The sequence below is a fragment of the Mastomys coucha genome, unplaced genomic scaffold, assembly GCF_008632895.1.
Source record: "Mastomys coucha isolate ucsf_1 unplaced genomic scaffold, UCSF_Mcou_1 pScaffold11, whole genome shotgun sequence".
Lineage (NCBI taxonomy): Eukaryota > Metazoa > Chordata > Mammalia > Rodentia > Muridae > Mastomys > Mastomys coucha.
Window position 1 is genome coordinate 29,609,041 of NW_022196893.1, and position 12,893 is coordinate 29,621,933.

Here is a 12,893-nt window from a genome sequence, read left to right on the forward strand (position 1 = left end):
AAAGCCAGGCATGGTGCCACATGCCTATCATCCCAAAGCTCAAGGTCATCCTTGAACATAGTAAGTTCAAGGCCATCCTGGGACACTTGAGTAAATAGTACAGCAAACTCAGTGTGCCCTGGGAAATGATATGAGGTCTGTAACCCGTCACAACTCTGCCCCCTGGATTGCTATCAGGCACCTGACCCCAGGCTGACATGAGGAAATGCCCATTGTCAGCTGAGGCTTTCTTAAAGTCCTTTCCTTTGCTCCCGTTCTCTAGCCCACCCTCAGTCTAATAAGACTTGACTTCTCAGCTTTAAATGATTGTCTTAGATCATAGGTTCAAATGTTGCCCTGAGGCGTTGTCCTCTGTGCCTCCAAACTCAACTTCTTGGGAAACAGGAAGCTAAGCTGAGCTTTGAGCTGAGGCTTCAGGGAGCCTGCCTCTGGCCCAGTTTCCCTCGGGTACCTGCCTAAGCTCAGAGAGCCTTCTCATTGGTTCAGTGACGGGAATTTTTTTTTCCCTTAAATAGTACTTCTCCAAGAACATCCAAAGGCACGGATGAAGTCAGGTGCAGCACATGACACCACTGGAGAAGGTTTGCAAGCGATGCGTGCCTATTGTTCCCCATACGGGCTGGCGGCTCCTCAGACACCACCTTTGTCTTCCCCTCCAGGGTCCTGCGATGCAGAACGCCACTCTAGCTTGAGATACTCGGAGCAACCACGGCTTTGTGAGGCAATCAACAGTTCCTGAGTTTATATTTCTCTCTAGCGTCTTGTGCTCACTTGAGATCAAAGCGAGGGCCTGTCTTTTATACAGAGTCATGATGGGGAGTACCTCATATGAATATTTTTTCCCTGTGAAATGTCTGTCATGATGAGAAAGACAGAGTACATGCAGCTACTTCCTCCAAGAGAAGCCAAGAGAACGGTAAGGGGACAATCTCTCACCTCCCTGGGCCTCGTGTTTTCTTCTTTGTGTTTTAATTTTGCTGCTAACTGCCCCCACTTTGTGCACCCCTCTATTACGACTTTACAATTCACTCGGTTCATCCTGATCCTCCTCTGAGCATCTTTCATGCCTAAACTAGAGGTGAGCACTTCCAAACCCCTGGCCAGCCGTCTCCTCAGCATGGGACCCAGATGTCCCTGTGCTCCCTAAATGTCTATTTGTACCAACTGCCTTAAATACCTTATCAGAAAGGTCTTTATTTACCCCTACTGCCTACTGAGAACATTTCCCTCTAACGCCTTAAAGACTAGGCATAAACCCTTCCACTGCAGAGTGTGCAGATTAAAGAAAGCAGATGCCCACAATGCAGTAAATGCATAGAAATATGCATTGTTGGAGATACGCATGTCCCAGCCTGCCCAGATCTCCAAGTAGGGAAACTACACTAAACCTTTGCTGTTACTGAAACCACTCTCAAATATGCTCGCCACAGGCACACCACAAATAGTGTGAGTGCAGAAGATAATTCAGAAAACGACCCTTCCTGCTGCCAGCTCTGCTGCCAGCCCTACTGCCAGCTCTGCTGCCACCCCTATGCTAATTCCCCATGTCCCCACAGTCCGAATGTTAGTCCTCCTCTCCCAGGACTCTCTCTCCACCTTCTCATGGCTTCCCTTCTGCACCTTGCTCTCTCTGGCTTCTTTATTCCAATAATGTCTAAAAGCAGTGAGCGTGAGAAAGCCACTATTTCTCTCACATCGTGTAAAAACTTGAAAACCAAAGGAGAGAAGCAGCTTAGATCTCATACAAAATGCAGATACAGCGATAGATGGGAAAAGGTCCCCTGGGGACACCCCGGCATTCTTCACACAAGAGCCTGATGCTCCTGTCCTACACTGAGGCCCCCTTTAAAAAGAAACAGAACAGAAGAGATTTTCAGGATAGCTTTATGTACAGACACCTTGAAAATATCTCAGTCTTTGCAGAAGATGTCTCCCATTTGACTAGCTTACATTGATTTCAAAGTATTTGCTTTCAATGGAGTTTACTACCTCATCTCTACCGAATCCTCAAAAGTAGCTTGTCCAACTGCCCGTGTTTCCCCTTCATCGGCTCTGAGCTCTCAGCCTCCCAGAACTCAAAGGCGCGTGTTTGTTCAGGCACATAGGTGAGCTAGACTTGGATCTGAACTGTGCTGAACTTCGGGTTGGTAAATTGTTAATATATTAGAAGCAAGGGTCTCTTGATGAGTTGTCACCTGTTTAAAGATTCCTGGTGTGGATGTGGAATCGCAGCTACCCGAATAAACAAAATGAAACTTTTGACTTCTTAATGCAGAAGCCTACCATAGAAACTGATTATAGAAATCAAACCGAAACAGAATATTGGCAATTCAGATTCCAAGGGGCAAGTGAGTGAGAACCTACCCAGGACGATGACTTACTTACACAGTCCATAATCGGGGCTTAAATTATTTTTAGTGTCGCTATTACCATGAGCAATGTACTCCTGGTCCTCATGGAAAGGATTTATGTAAGAAATATTTAAGAGAAAATAATAAGAGTTTCATGAAGATATAGCAGGTAATAAAAGAATAATATCAAGAACATGAAGGCAAGCAGTACTCTGAGCTGATGGCAGTACTGTTTGAAGCCTCTCTAAAACAGAGGGCATTGGAAGGGGTTGAGTGGCTTGCAGGATGCAGTCTGTTGACGAGAGCATCCTTAACACTCAGGAGCTTTGACAAGATCAGCCAGACCTCTGCTGGGCATCAGTGCTGTTTGAGGGACACAGAGTGGCAGCGTCCAGAGCAGCATGAGGAGGGGTCTGGTCTGCAGTGGAGAGTGGAGGTGTGCAGAGCAGCATGGGGAGGGGTCTGGTCTGCAGTGGAGAGTGGAGGTGTGCAGAACAGCATGGGGAGGGGTCTGGTCTGCAATGGCATGGAACGAGTGCCTGTTGGTGCCAAAAGAATATGATGTTTTGAGACCATTTTTGTATTATGGTCTGAATCACAGTCTAGAGATGGAAACAGAAATGCTTGCCACAAGGAAGGGAAAACACAGTTCAGGCTAAGAGTAAAGCAAGAGAAATTGTGGGCTGAAGAAGGAAGTCACCAAGATAGGCTATTTTTTTAAGTATTTTAGGTGACGTTAGGAAACACATGGAAGCTTAGATTCATAAAATTAAAAGGAGGATATATTTAAAGTGGCAGGAAATGCAAACAATGACAGAGAAGGAAGCAAATCTTTTTACATCAAAAATAACTAAAATGGCTAAAAGATTAAAGGTGGGTGCATATCACAGTAAGAAATCATAGTTTGTCACTGTGATCCAAGCTGGACGTGGAGTTGACAACCGAAGGAAAATTGTGTCATTAATTTATTGTTCTTTTACATGTCACTATGCTGACATTACAAAAATATCCTTGGGTATCAAAATTCTCACAGGAAAAATGGAGGGGAGGGGGCTCTGTTTCCTGTGTATAAAAAGTGTCTAGCTATGCTTACAGATTCAGAGTTTCTTTGAAATCAGCTGAGACAGCGGCTGAGGAAGTGTTCCGGCTGACGAAGTGTTCCGGGTGAGGAAGTGTTCCGGCTGAGGAAGTGTTCCGGCTGACGAAGTGTTCCGGCTGAGGAAGTGTTCTGGGTGAGGAAGTGTTCCGGCTGAGGAAGTGTTCCGGCTGACGAAGTGTTCCAGCTGAGGAAGTGTTCCGGCTGATGAAGTGTTCCGGGTGAGGAAGTGTTCCGGCTGAGGAAGTGTTCCGGCTGACGAAGTGTTCCGGCTGAGGAAGTGTTCCGGGTGAGAAAGGGTTCTGGGTGAAGCTCTGAGGAAGTGGAGTGTACGGTCTATGAGGTCACTAGGACTTCAATACACACCAACTGCTTTTGCATAAAAACTTAATTTATATTTTATGATTACACTGTCATAAAAAAACTAAAATTAGTTTCATTATACCCATGGTTTCCTTTGTTTTTTTTTTCAAGGTAACATTTTATTTTGTACCTGAGATTAGCCTATTAATACATCTGAAGGCCAAAGTGGCCTGGAACTCATAGCAATCCTCCTGCCTTAGCTTCTAAAGTGCCAAGATCTAAGTCCTCACCACCACACCCATCTTCTTCTAGTCTTATAGAAATACATTTTCATATATAAGGTTGTGACCTCAGGAACTGTGTACATTGTACTTGAGTCGGCCCCAGTAAGGAGCCAAAAGAGAGAGAAAGAGAGAGAGAGAGAGAGACAGACAGACAGACAGACAGACGGACAGACAGAGAGACAGAGAGAAACAGAGACAAAGAGAAACAGAGATAGAGACAGAGAAAGAGGAGAAGAGTCTGCAAATACGCTCTACACATCTTTACATTTCTGAACCGTAAAGAGTTCAGTAGGAGCTAAGTCTCTGAGTGAGCAGAGGGTGCAGGGACACTCACTTTTCCTGATAATGCCAGTGAGGAGCAGATAGAATTCCCTTGAAGCTTGTGAATACTGTGACCTGAAATCAATGATGACCTAACAGGATTTGAAACATCCACAGAGATACAGATGAGGGCACCTCTGAGATGCCTGGGTGGAGTCCAGACAAAGCGAAGGGACCCCAAAGGACATGGTCACAATCATTAGAGATGCCATCTCTTTCTACTTTATCCCAAGGACGTGCCATCCGCAAATGGCCTGGAGCAACCACAGCGTTGTCACGGAGTTCGTTCTCACCGGGCTCTCTGACGACCCCCTGATCCAGGCTCTCCTTTTCGCGCTGTTCCTGGGCATTTACGTCCTCACCATGACAGGGAACCTGATGATGCTGCTGGTGATCACGGCTGACTCCCACCTCCACACGCCCATGTACTTCTTCTTAAGCAACCTGTCCTTCCTGGATCTCTGCTTCTCATCCGTCACGGTACCGAAGCTGCTGAAGGACCTCCTGTCTGTGAAGAAAACCATCTCTGTGGAGGGCTGCCTGGCTCAGGTCTTCTTCGTGTTCATCACTGCGGGAACCGAAGCCTTTCTTCTTTCAATGATGGCTTATGACCGCTATGCGGCTGTGTGCCACCCGCTGCTCTATGGGCAGATGATGAGCAACGAACTCTGCCTGAAGCTGGTTCTGCTCTCGTGGGGCCTGGCCTCTCTCAGTTCAATCGTCATCATACTCCTGGCTGTGAACCTGGACTTCTGCGAGGCCTACACCATACACCACTACACGTGTGAGCTGCCCTCTCTCTTTCCTCTGTCTTGCTCAGATATTTCCATCAACGTCGACATCTTGGTCTGCTCCACCTTGCTGCATGGGCTGGGAACCTTTCTCCCAATCTTCTTTTCTTACGCCCGCATTGTATCCGCCGTGCTAAGCATGAAATCCACCACCGGGAGAAGCAAAGCATTTAACACCTGCTCTTCTCACCTCGTAGCCGTGGTCTTGTTTTTTGGGTCAGGCTTGGTTCGGTATCTTATGCCCACATCTGGTTCTTCTCTCGATTTGCTCTCTTCCTTGCAATACAGCGCAGTCACGCCCATGCTGAATCCCCTCATCTATAGTCTGAAGAACCAGGAGGTAAAGGCTGCTGTGAAACGGACATTAGGGAAGTGCCTGCGATACTTGGAGTGACGGCAAAGGCCCGGAATGGCATGAAGACTCAATGTGGTCAAGTGTTTTAGACCACTGACATACTGGGAGGCCTACGCCGCTCTCCCTGGCTAGGCTCACAACGAAAATGTATATAAAACTGTGTTTACATAGATAATATACAACCTGTCTTGTCTTTACTTTGTTCCCTAACATTTCTACAACTTTCTTCCCAAGTTACACAGTTGAGAGTTACAACCCCTAAATTGATGCCTTATTTTTAAAATAGTTCTATTAATTTGAGAGGTCCATCCAGTGTTTTCTGATCATAGTCACATTTACTTTCTCCTAACTTCTTCAACATCCACACCCACCATCCTATCCCCAACTTCATGTATTTTTTAATTTAAAGTTGTTAAGAATTTGATACTGAATTTATATCCTTTCCATCCTTCCTCTCCCCACCTCCCCCTCCTCCCATGTCCCAAATCTTAATGTTATGACCTTATCTTCTATAGTTACTATTGGTGGTGGTGGTGATGGTGGCACGCGTGTGTGTGTGTGTGCATGTGTGTGTGTGTGTGTGTGTGTGTGTGTGTGTTGTGTGTGGCCTGGGTGCTATACAAAAGCAGGCTGAGCAAGCCAGTAAGCAGCACCCCTCCATAACCTCTGCATCAGCTCCTGTCTCCAAGATCCTGCCCTGTTTGAGTTCCTGCCCTGACTTCCTTCATGTGTGTGCACATGTGTGTGTGCATGTGCATGCCTGTGTGCATCATGCATGTATATGCATGTGTGCATGTATGTGTGCATTGTGCACATGTGTGTATGTGTGTGTGCATGAGTGTGTGTGCATGGGTGTGTATGTGTGTGCATATATATGTGTGTATGAGCACATGGGTGCATGTGTATGTACATGTGTTATAAAACATACAACTCCATCTAGTGTTACTCATGTGTTGATGTGTTTAGGGCTGGCCACTTATGAGGGGTCTCATCTCTGGAGAAAACTGATTTTCTGTCCTTAGCAGCCATTGGTTGCTTATAGCTCTTGAACTACAGGTAGGACCTTATTGCCCCTAAAGTGTTAATATGTTAACTGGTGTCATCACTATGCAGATCTGGTTTAGGTGACAATATTGTTGGGGTCTCACGAGTGCAGCATCCCAGTCATGGCCAGAACACGCTACTTCACAGCAGGTATCCAGGTTCTCTGGCTCTTACAGTCTTTTCTCTCCCCCTTCCACAATGCTCCCTGAGTCTCAGGTGTAGGAGTTACACTGTAGATGTATTATTTGGAGCTGGCCACTGCATTCTGTCCAGTTTGGATTTCGGTGATCTGCATGGCTTGGGGACTGGCCTTACTGGGGTGACAGGTGAATGTAGAAACCCAAGACACACAGACATACAGACACACAGACACACAGACACACAGACACACAGACACACTGTGCTGACTACTTGTGTGTCAACTGGACCCAAGTTAGAGTTATCTGAAAGGAGGGCACCTCAATTGAGAAATGCCTCTGTTCCTTACAGCTGTAAGGTATTTTCTTAATTAGTGATTGATGTGAGAGGGCCCAGCCCATTGTAGGGGGAGCCATCCCTGGGCTGGTGGTCCTGGGTGCTATACAAAAGCAGGTTGAGCAAGCCATGAAGAGCAAGTCAGTAAGCAGCACCCTCCATGGCCTCTGCATCAGCTCCTGCCTCCAGGATCCTGCCCTGTTTGAACTCCATTCCTGACTCCCTTCAGTTGTAGTCTGTTACCTGGAAGTATAAGCTGAAATAGACCCTTTCTCCCCAAGTCTGTTACCTGGAAGTATAAGCTGAAATAGGCCCTCTCTCCCCAAGTTTGCTCATGGTGTTTCATCGGAGCAATGGTAACCCTAACTAGGACAGAAACTGGTACCGTGATCATGGGATATTGCTGTGACACACCTGACTGTCTTGTTTCAGGGAGGGTTGTGAAACTTGGGGCTAGAAAAGCAACTGAGTGTTGAGAGCTCAGTGGGCTACTCTGTAGGAGCTTGGAAGGTGATTAAGAGCAGCGCAGATGATGGAGGCCTGGCTTGTGGAGTTTTAGAGGGAAGCGAAGATTCTACAGGGACATTTGTGTGAAGAGTCTATGGTTTGATAAGCTGGAGCTGAATAATTAGCTGTGATTAGCAGGAGACCAGACCACTAAAGTAAGACCTTTGCTTTGCTGGGACAGTGGATGCTAGTTACCTGAAGTTGAAGAGCTGGCTATGATTAAGACAAGATCCGCATCCCAGACCTTCTGGGAAGGTTCCTCGGGGTTGGTGCACACAAGCTGTGTTCCAGAGGCAGCCAAGGTTGGTAATATAAAACCAGGTGGTATTGGTTTTAAAGGCACGAAGGGGTCATGGAAAGCAGCTGAGGCTGGGCACCGTGAGAGGCTAGGAGAGGCCACTGGGGAAGTTGTAGCCTCAGTTTCAGCTGAAGCTCGAGAACTGAAGAGATCATAAAGAGAAACTGAGGCACCATGAAGAGTCCAGGAGAGGCTATTGGTGAAAGTGCAGCCCAGCTGCAGCAGAAGACTCGAGTGTATTGGAGATGCCAGTACCATGGGATGACCGCCAAGAACAACAGCAGCAATGGAGTGGAGCCAGCTGGTGCCTAGAAGACAAACTGTGCTGCAGAGGGCAGAGCCACAGAAGCGAGTGGATCCCAGAGAACTGGACATTGAGTGATTTACACTTTTGGAGTCTTGTTTTGCTTTGTTCAGACTGTGGTTGGACCCTGCTTGTTCCCTTTCTTACTTTGAGTAAGAAAGTATTTAATTTATTTCTGATTTTTCAGGAGCCCATGGTTGAGGGACTTTGGACTTAAAAGATATTTAATTTTTAAGTGTTTAAATTTTTAAAGACTATGGGACTTTAAAGTTTTGTAATATTCATGTTAATGTTGATGAAGTTTTGTAATATTCATGTTAATGTTGATGTAATGTGTGAACTTTCTTGCTCATCCCCAAGGCTGAAAGTCATGTGTTTGTGTCTCAATTTAACAAGGAGTCTGTTGTGTTGTCTACTTTTATGTTAACTTCGCACAAGCTAGAGATATCTGAAAGGAGAGAACCTCAATTGAGAAAATATCTCCATTAGATCTAGCTGTAGGACATTTTCTTAATTAGCAGTTGATGGGAAAGGCCCAGCCCATTGTGAGTGGTACCCTACTTGGGTTGGTGGTCCATGTCAGGCTAAGCAAGCCATGAGGAGCAATCCAGTAAACAGCACCCCTCCATGGCCTCTGAATCAGCTGCTGCCCTGTTTGAGTTCCTGCCCCTACTTCCCTCATTCATAGACTGTTATCTGGAAGTATAAGGTGAAATAAACTCTTTCTCCCCAAGTTTCTTTGGTCACGATGTTTTATCACAGTAATAGTAACCCTAACTAGGACACATAGATACAGAAAAGCTGGCATCAGGTGGGTAATGCACTTTGATGGAGATATGCCTGCAGCATCCTAGAAACCCAAGGAGTTTAATTTATACATCTGAATCAAGAAGGAAGTGAAAGACCCCTATGGGGAGACCCCCACTCAAATCTTGGGAGGATGTGCACCCAAGGAATCACGAGAGACTGTCTTTTTTTTAAGATTTATTTATTTATTATATATAAGTATGTGTAAGTAGCTGTCTTCAGACATACCAGAAGAGGGTGTCAGATCTCTTTATGGATGGCTGTGAGCCACCATGTGGTTGCTGGGATTTGAACTCAGGACCTTCAGAAGAACAGTCAGTGCTCTTAACTGCTGAGCCATCTCTCCAGCCCCCGAGAGTTTGTCTTGATGTAATCACAAGAGGCAGTGTATTCAGAACACTCCGGGCCGACCCCAATCTCACGCAAGAGACAAGGAATTGACCACAAGGCTCAGGGGTTAGGGGATTATATAGGAAAAAGGTCTAAGGGAACAAAGGAATCAGTGTGGTTATACATGATTGGCTAGTTCAAATATTAACTATTACATGCAGAACAGAGTGGAAAATTCCTAAGGTTGGTGTTAATCTGAGTCAACAGAGCATCTGACCTTAAACCATATCTAAGAGGACCAGATGGCCCACTACTCAGTGTCTGCCCAGACATGCCCTTGCATTTTTTCTCTTCTATATCTTTTTGGCCTGTTAGTTCCCAGAATGTCTTAACAGCTTGCTTATTTTTGCTCAGGCTTATTTGGACACATTCGACCTTGGTCCACTGTGTTTTTCTGTAATTTTCTCATTAGCCAGTACAAGTCTTTAAATTTAACTCTTTCATTCCCCTCTTCTTCTAGTAGATAGTTCTAATCATAGAACTAAATATCGGTATCATTATATTCTAGATTTTTCTGGCCTAGCAAAGTATAGTATTGTTGGCATTAAAATTAATGCCAACAGATTAATGCTGAACAGAAATTAATGGCAGCTCTTAACTCTTTATAAGCCTTGTGCTGCAATACCATAATGGATGTTCCTGTAGCTGCCCTTGCAGTCTCTAAGTACAGTTCTAACATGTGAAGAGCTGAGGAACACCACACTTCAAAGATGGTGTGGGCCTCTGCCCCCCGCCAGCCAAAGGTGAGCACTCAATGGAGTAAACAAGCCCTTTCATGGTAATGGGCGGGTCAACTGGCTTGCTTCCACTGTGTGAGCCAGTAAGATTGCGCCACGTGGCTTTACCTGAGTGGCTGACCATACAGTATTTAACCTGGGGGTTGGCTCTCCCTGGGGTCAGAAGAAGCAGAAGAAGATTGTGAGAAGAATGTAAAAAGGTTTCCTGAATAAACCACAGGAGAAGAGCTCGAGTGTGTCGCATCGTCCTTGCCGGTTCGAGGGTAGTCGTGACAACTAGTGGCCTGCGTACGGGGAGCACCAGACAAGGAGAAGGCTCAGAACTCTTGCGGTCAGGGCAGTGCACTGGAAGGTCCCAGGTAAGTTGGGACAAAATAAGGTCTCCGGAAAGGAGCTTAAAGTTCGTGGAAGTAGCGGACCAAGTATAAAGCTCGTGGGGTAGCGAGCTGAGAGTGTAAAGTCCGTGGAAGTAGCGGACTGAGTATAAAGCTCATGGGGTAGCGAGCCAAGAGGGTAAAGTTCAAGGAGTAAGTGAACCAAGAGTAAAATTTTAGTTATGGGATCGTCTCAGGCACGTCCAATTTTTTTGGCTCTTGAGGAGCTGTTGCTAGCTAAGAATTTAAAAATAAAAAGGTCAACCTTAGAAAGATTTTTGAGTGAATGTGATGCCATGGCTCTGTGGTTTGTGGTGTCCGGAAACCTTACAGTGCCCTGCTGGGATAAGCTTCACAGGGACCTAGATTTTGCTTGGGAACAGGGCACCTTGAAACATGGGGTAAGACCAGTTTGGAAAATGGTAAGGAGTTGTTTAGAGGATCAGAGATGTTGTAAAGCAGTCAAGGAGGGAGAATCAGCCTTAGGACAGCTGCAGGAGGAAAAATCTGATAAGGCAGAAAGCGAAAAGGGAGGAAAAAAGAAGGCCCCTCTTTACCCTGATTTAAAAATTTTTGAGGATTCAGAGGACACAGACTCTGAAGGGGAGCTACACACTCTGATAGAACAATTGGAGAGAACTGCTATGAGGAAAGGGGGGGAGAAAAAGGAAAAGAACAAAGCCCCGTTGGCAACAGTCGTGTAAACAAAACCGCTGCTGTGCCGCCATCTTGTTCAACTCCCCCTCCCTACCCGGAGGCCGTTCAGACAGCTCCGTTGGCTCAACCTGTTCAGCCCCTGAATGTAGGAAGATCTTTTTGTCCAGGAATATGGACGCAGGTGAGAACAGAATTACAATGTGCTTATCTTGTATACCAAGACCCTCAGGGGAACAGATATGAGGAACCGCTTGATTTTAAAGTAATTAAATCCCTTGCAGAGTCTGTTCGTACCTATGGCATTACTGCCTCCTTTACATTGGCTCAAGTAGAGGCATTAGGCAGACACTGCATGACACCTAGTGACTGGAACAGCCTAGCCCGCACTTGCTTAAGTCCAGGGCAATACCTAGATTGGAAAGCTTTCTTAATAGAGTATGCCACCGAGCAAGCAGCCATTAATCAGAGAGATGGAATTCCAGCCTGGGACAGAGACATGCTGCTTGGTCAGGGGAGATTTGCCAACCAGCAGACAGGATACCCCAATCAGGTTTATGAACAAATAAACCAGATATCATCAAGGCTTGGAAATCTCTTCCCAACAAAGGGGAGGTGAGTGGGAATTTAACTAAGATTCTGCAGGGCCCTATGGAGCCATTCTCAGATTTTGTAGCTCGTTTGGTGGAGGCTTCAGGAAAGATTTTTGGAGATCCAGACATGGCTATGCCGCTTATTAAACAGCTAGTTTATGAGCAATGGACCAAGGAGTGTAGAGCTACCATTACCCCATACAAGAGCAGGGGATTGGAAGCTTGGATGAAAGCATGTAGAGAACTTGGAGGGCCGTTAACTAATGCTGGCCTTGCTGCCGCAGTAGTGCAGTTGACCAGGAAAGGAGGAGGAAGTCCAGGTGCTTGTTTCAAATGTGGCAAGATGGGACACCTTAAAAGGCAGTGCCCTGAAAGAGAACGTGCAGAAAATACAGGGAGTGGACAGCGCCCTAGACAGCCAGGGTTATGCCTAAGATGTAGGAAGGGAAGTCATTGGGCTAACGTATGCCGCTCTGTAAAAGACATCAATGGCCAGCCCTTGACTCAAGGTTATGGTGATGCTCGTCCAAAAAACATACAGCAGGGCCCACGACCCCAGGGCCTGCAAATATATGGGGCAGTAGAGAATCAGAACAAAGAACAGAGGAGAGGTGGCCAACCTTTCGTCATCCGAGGGACCACGGAGAGCCACTGCGGGCTCAGCAGGATTGGACCTCCCCTCCACCACTAGACTCATATTAACACCCCAGATGGGAATCCAGTTAATTGAAACAGATTTTAAAGGACCCTTTGAACCTGGCACAGTAGGTTTATTGTTAGGGAGATCATCATCAGCCTTAAGAGGACTTATTATACATCCTGGAGTTATAGATCCAGATTACACAGGAGTGGTTAAGATCATGGTAGCTTCCCCCCGTGGAATAACAGCTATTTCTCCTGGAGATAGAATTGCTCAGTTGGTCATCTTGCCGAGCTTACATGATCGCTATGCGGCAAGGGATCAAGAGAGAGGAAAAAAGGGTTTTGGGTCCACAGGCACAGATTTGACTTTTCTTTCCCTGGATTTGGACCAACGCCCCGTCTTGGAGTTAAAAGTTGATGGCAAAAAGATCCTGGGCCTTTTGGATACTGGGGCAGACAGGAGTATTATAGCAAAAAAGGACTGGCCTTCAAGTTGGCCCGTACAAGCCTCTTCTCAAACACTCCAAGGCCTAGGCTATGCAAAAACTCCTGATATGAGTGCAAGGCA

The 12,893-nt window shown here is 46.2% G+C and overlaps 1 protein-coding gene across 1 annotated transcript; it reads left to right on the forward strand.

Annotated features, from left to right (window-relative positions):
* Nucleotides 1-4,583: 4,583 nt before the first annotated feature.
* Nucleotides 4,584-5,628, forward strand: LOC116081997 (olfactory receptor 8S1-like). Its single transcript, XM_031358802.1, has one exon. The coding sequence runs from the start codon at nt 4,605-4,607 to the stop codon at nt 5,538-5,540; it is 936 nt and encodes a 311-aa protein (XP_031214662.1). The 5' UTR covers nt 4,584-4,604; the 3' UTR covers nt 5,541-5,628.
* Nucleotides 5,629-12,893: the final 7,265 nt, after the last annotated feature.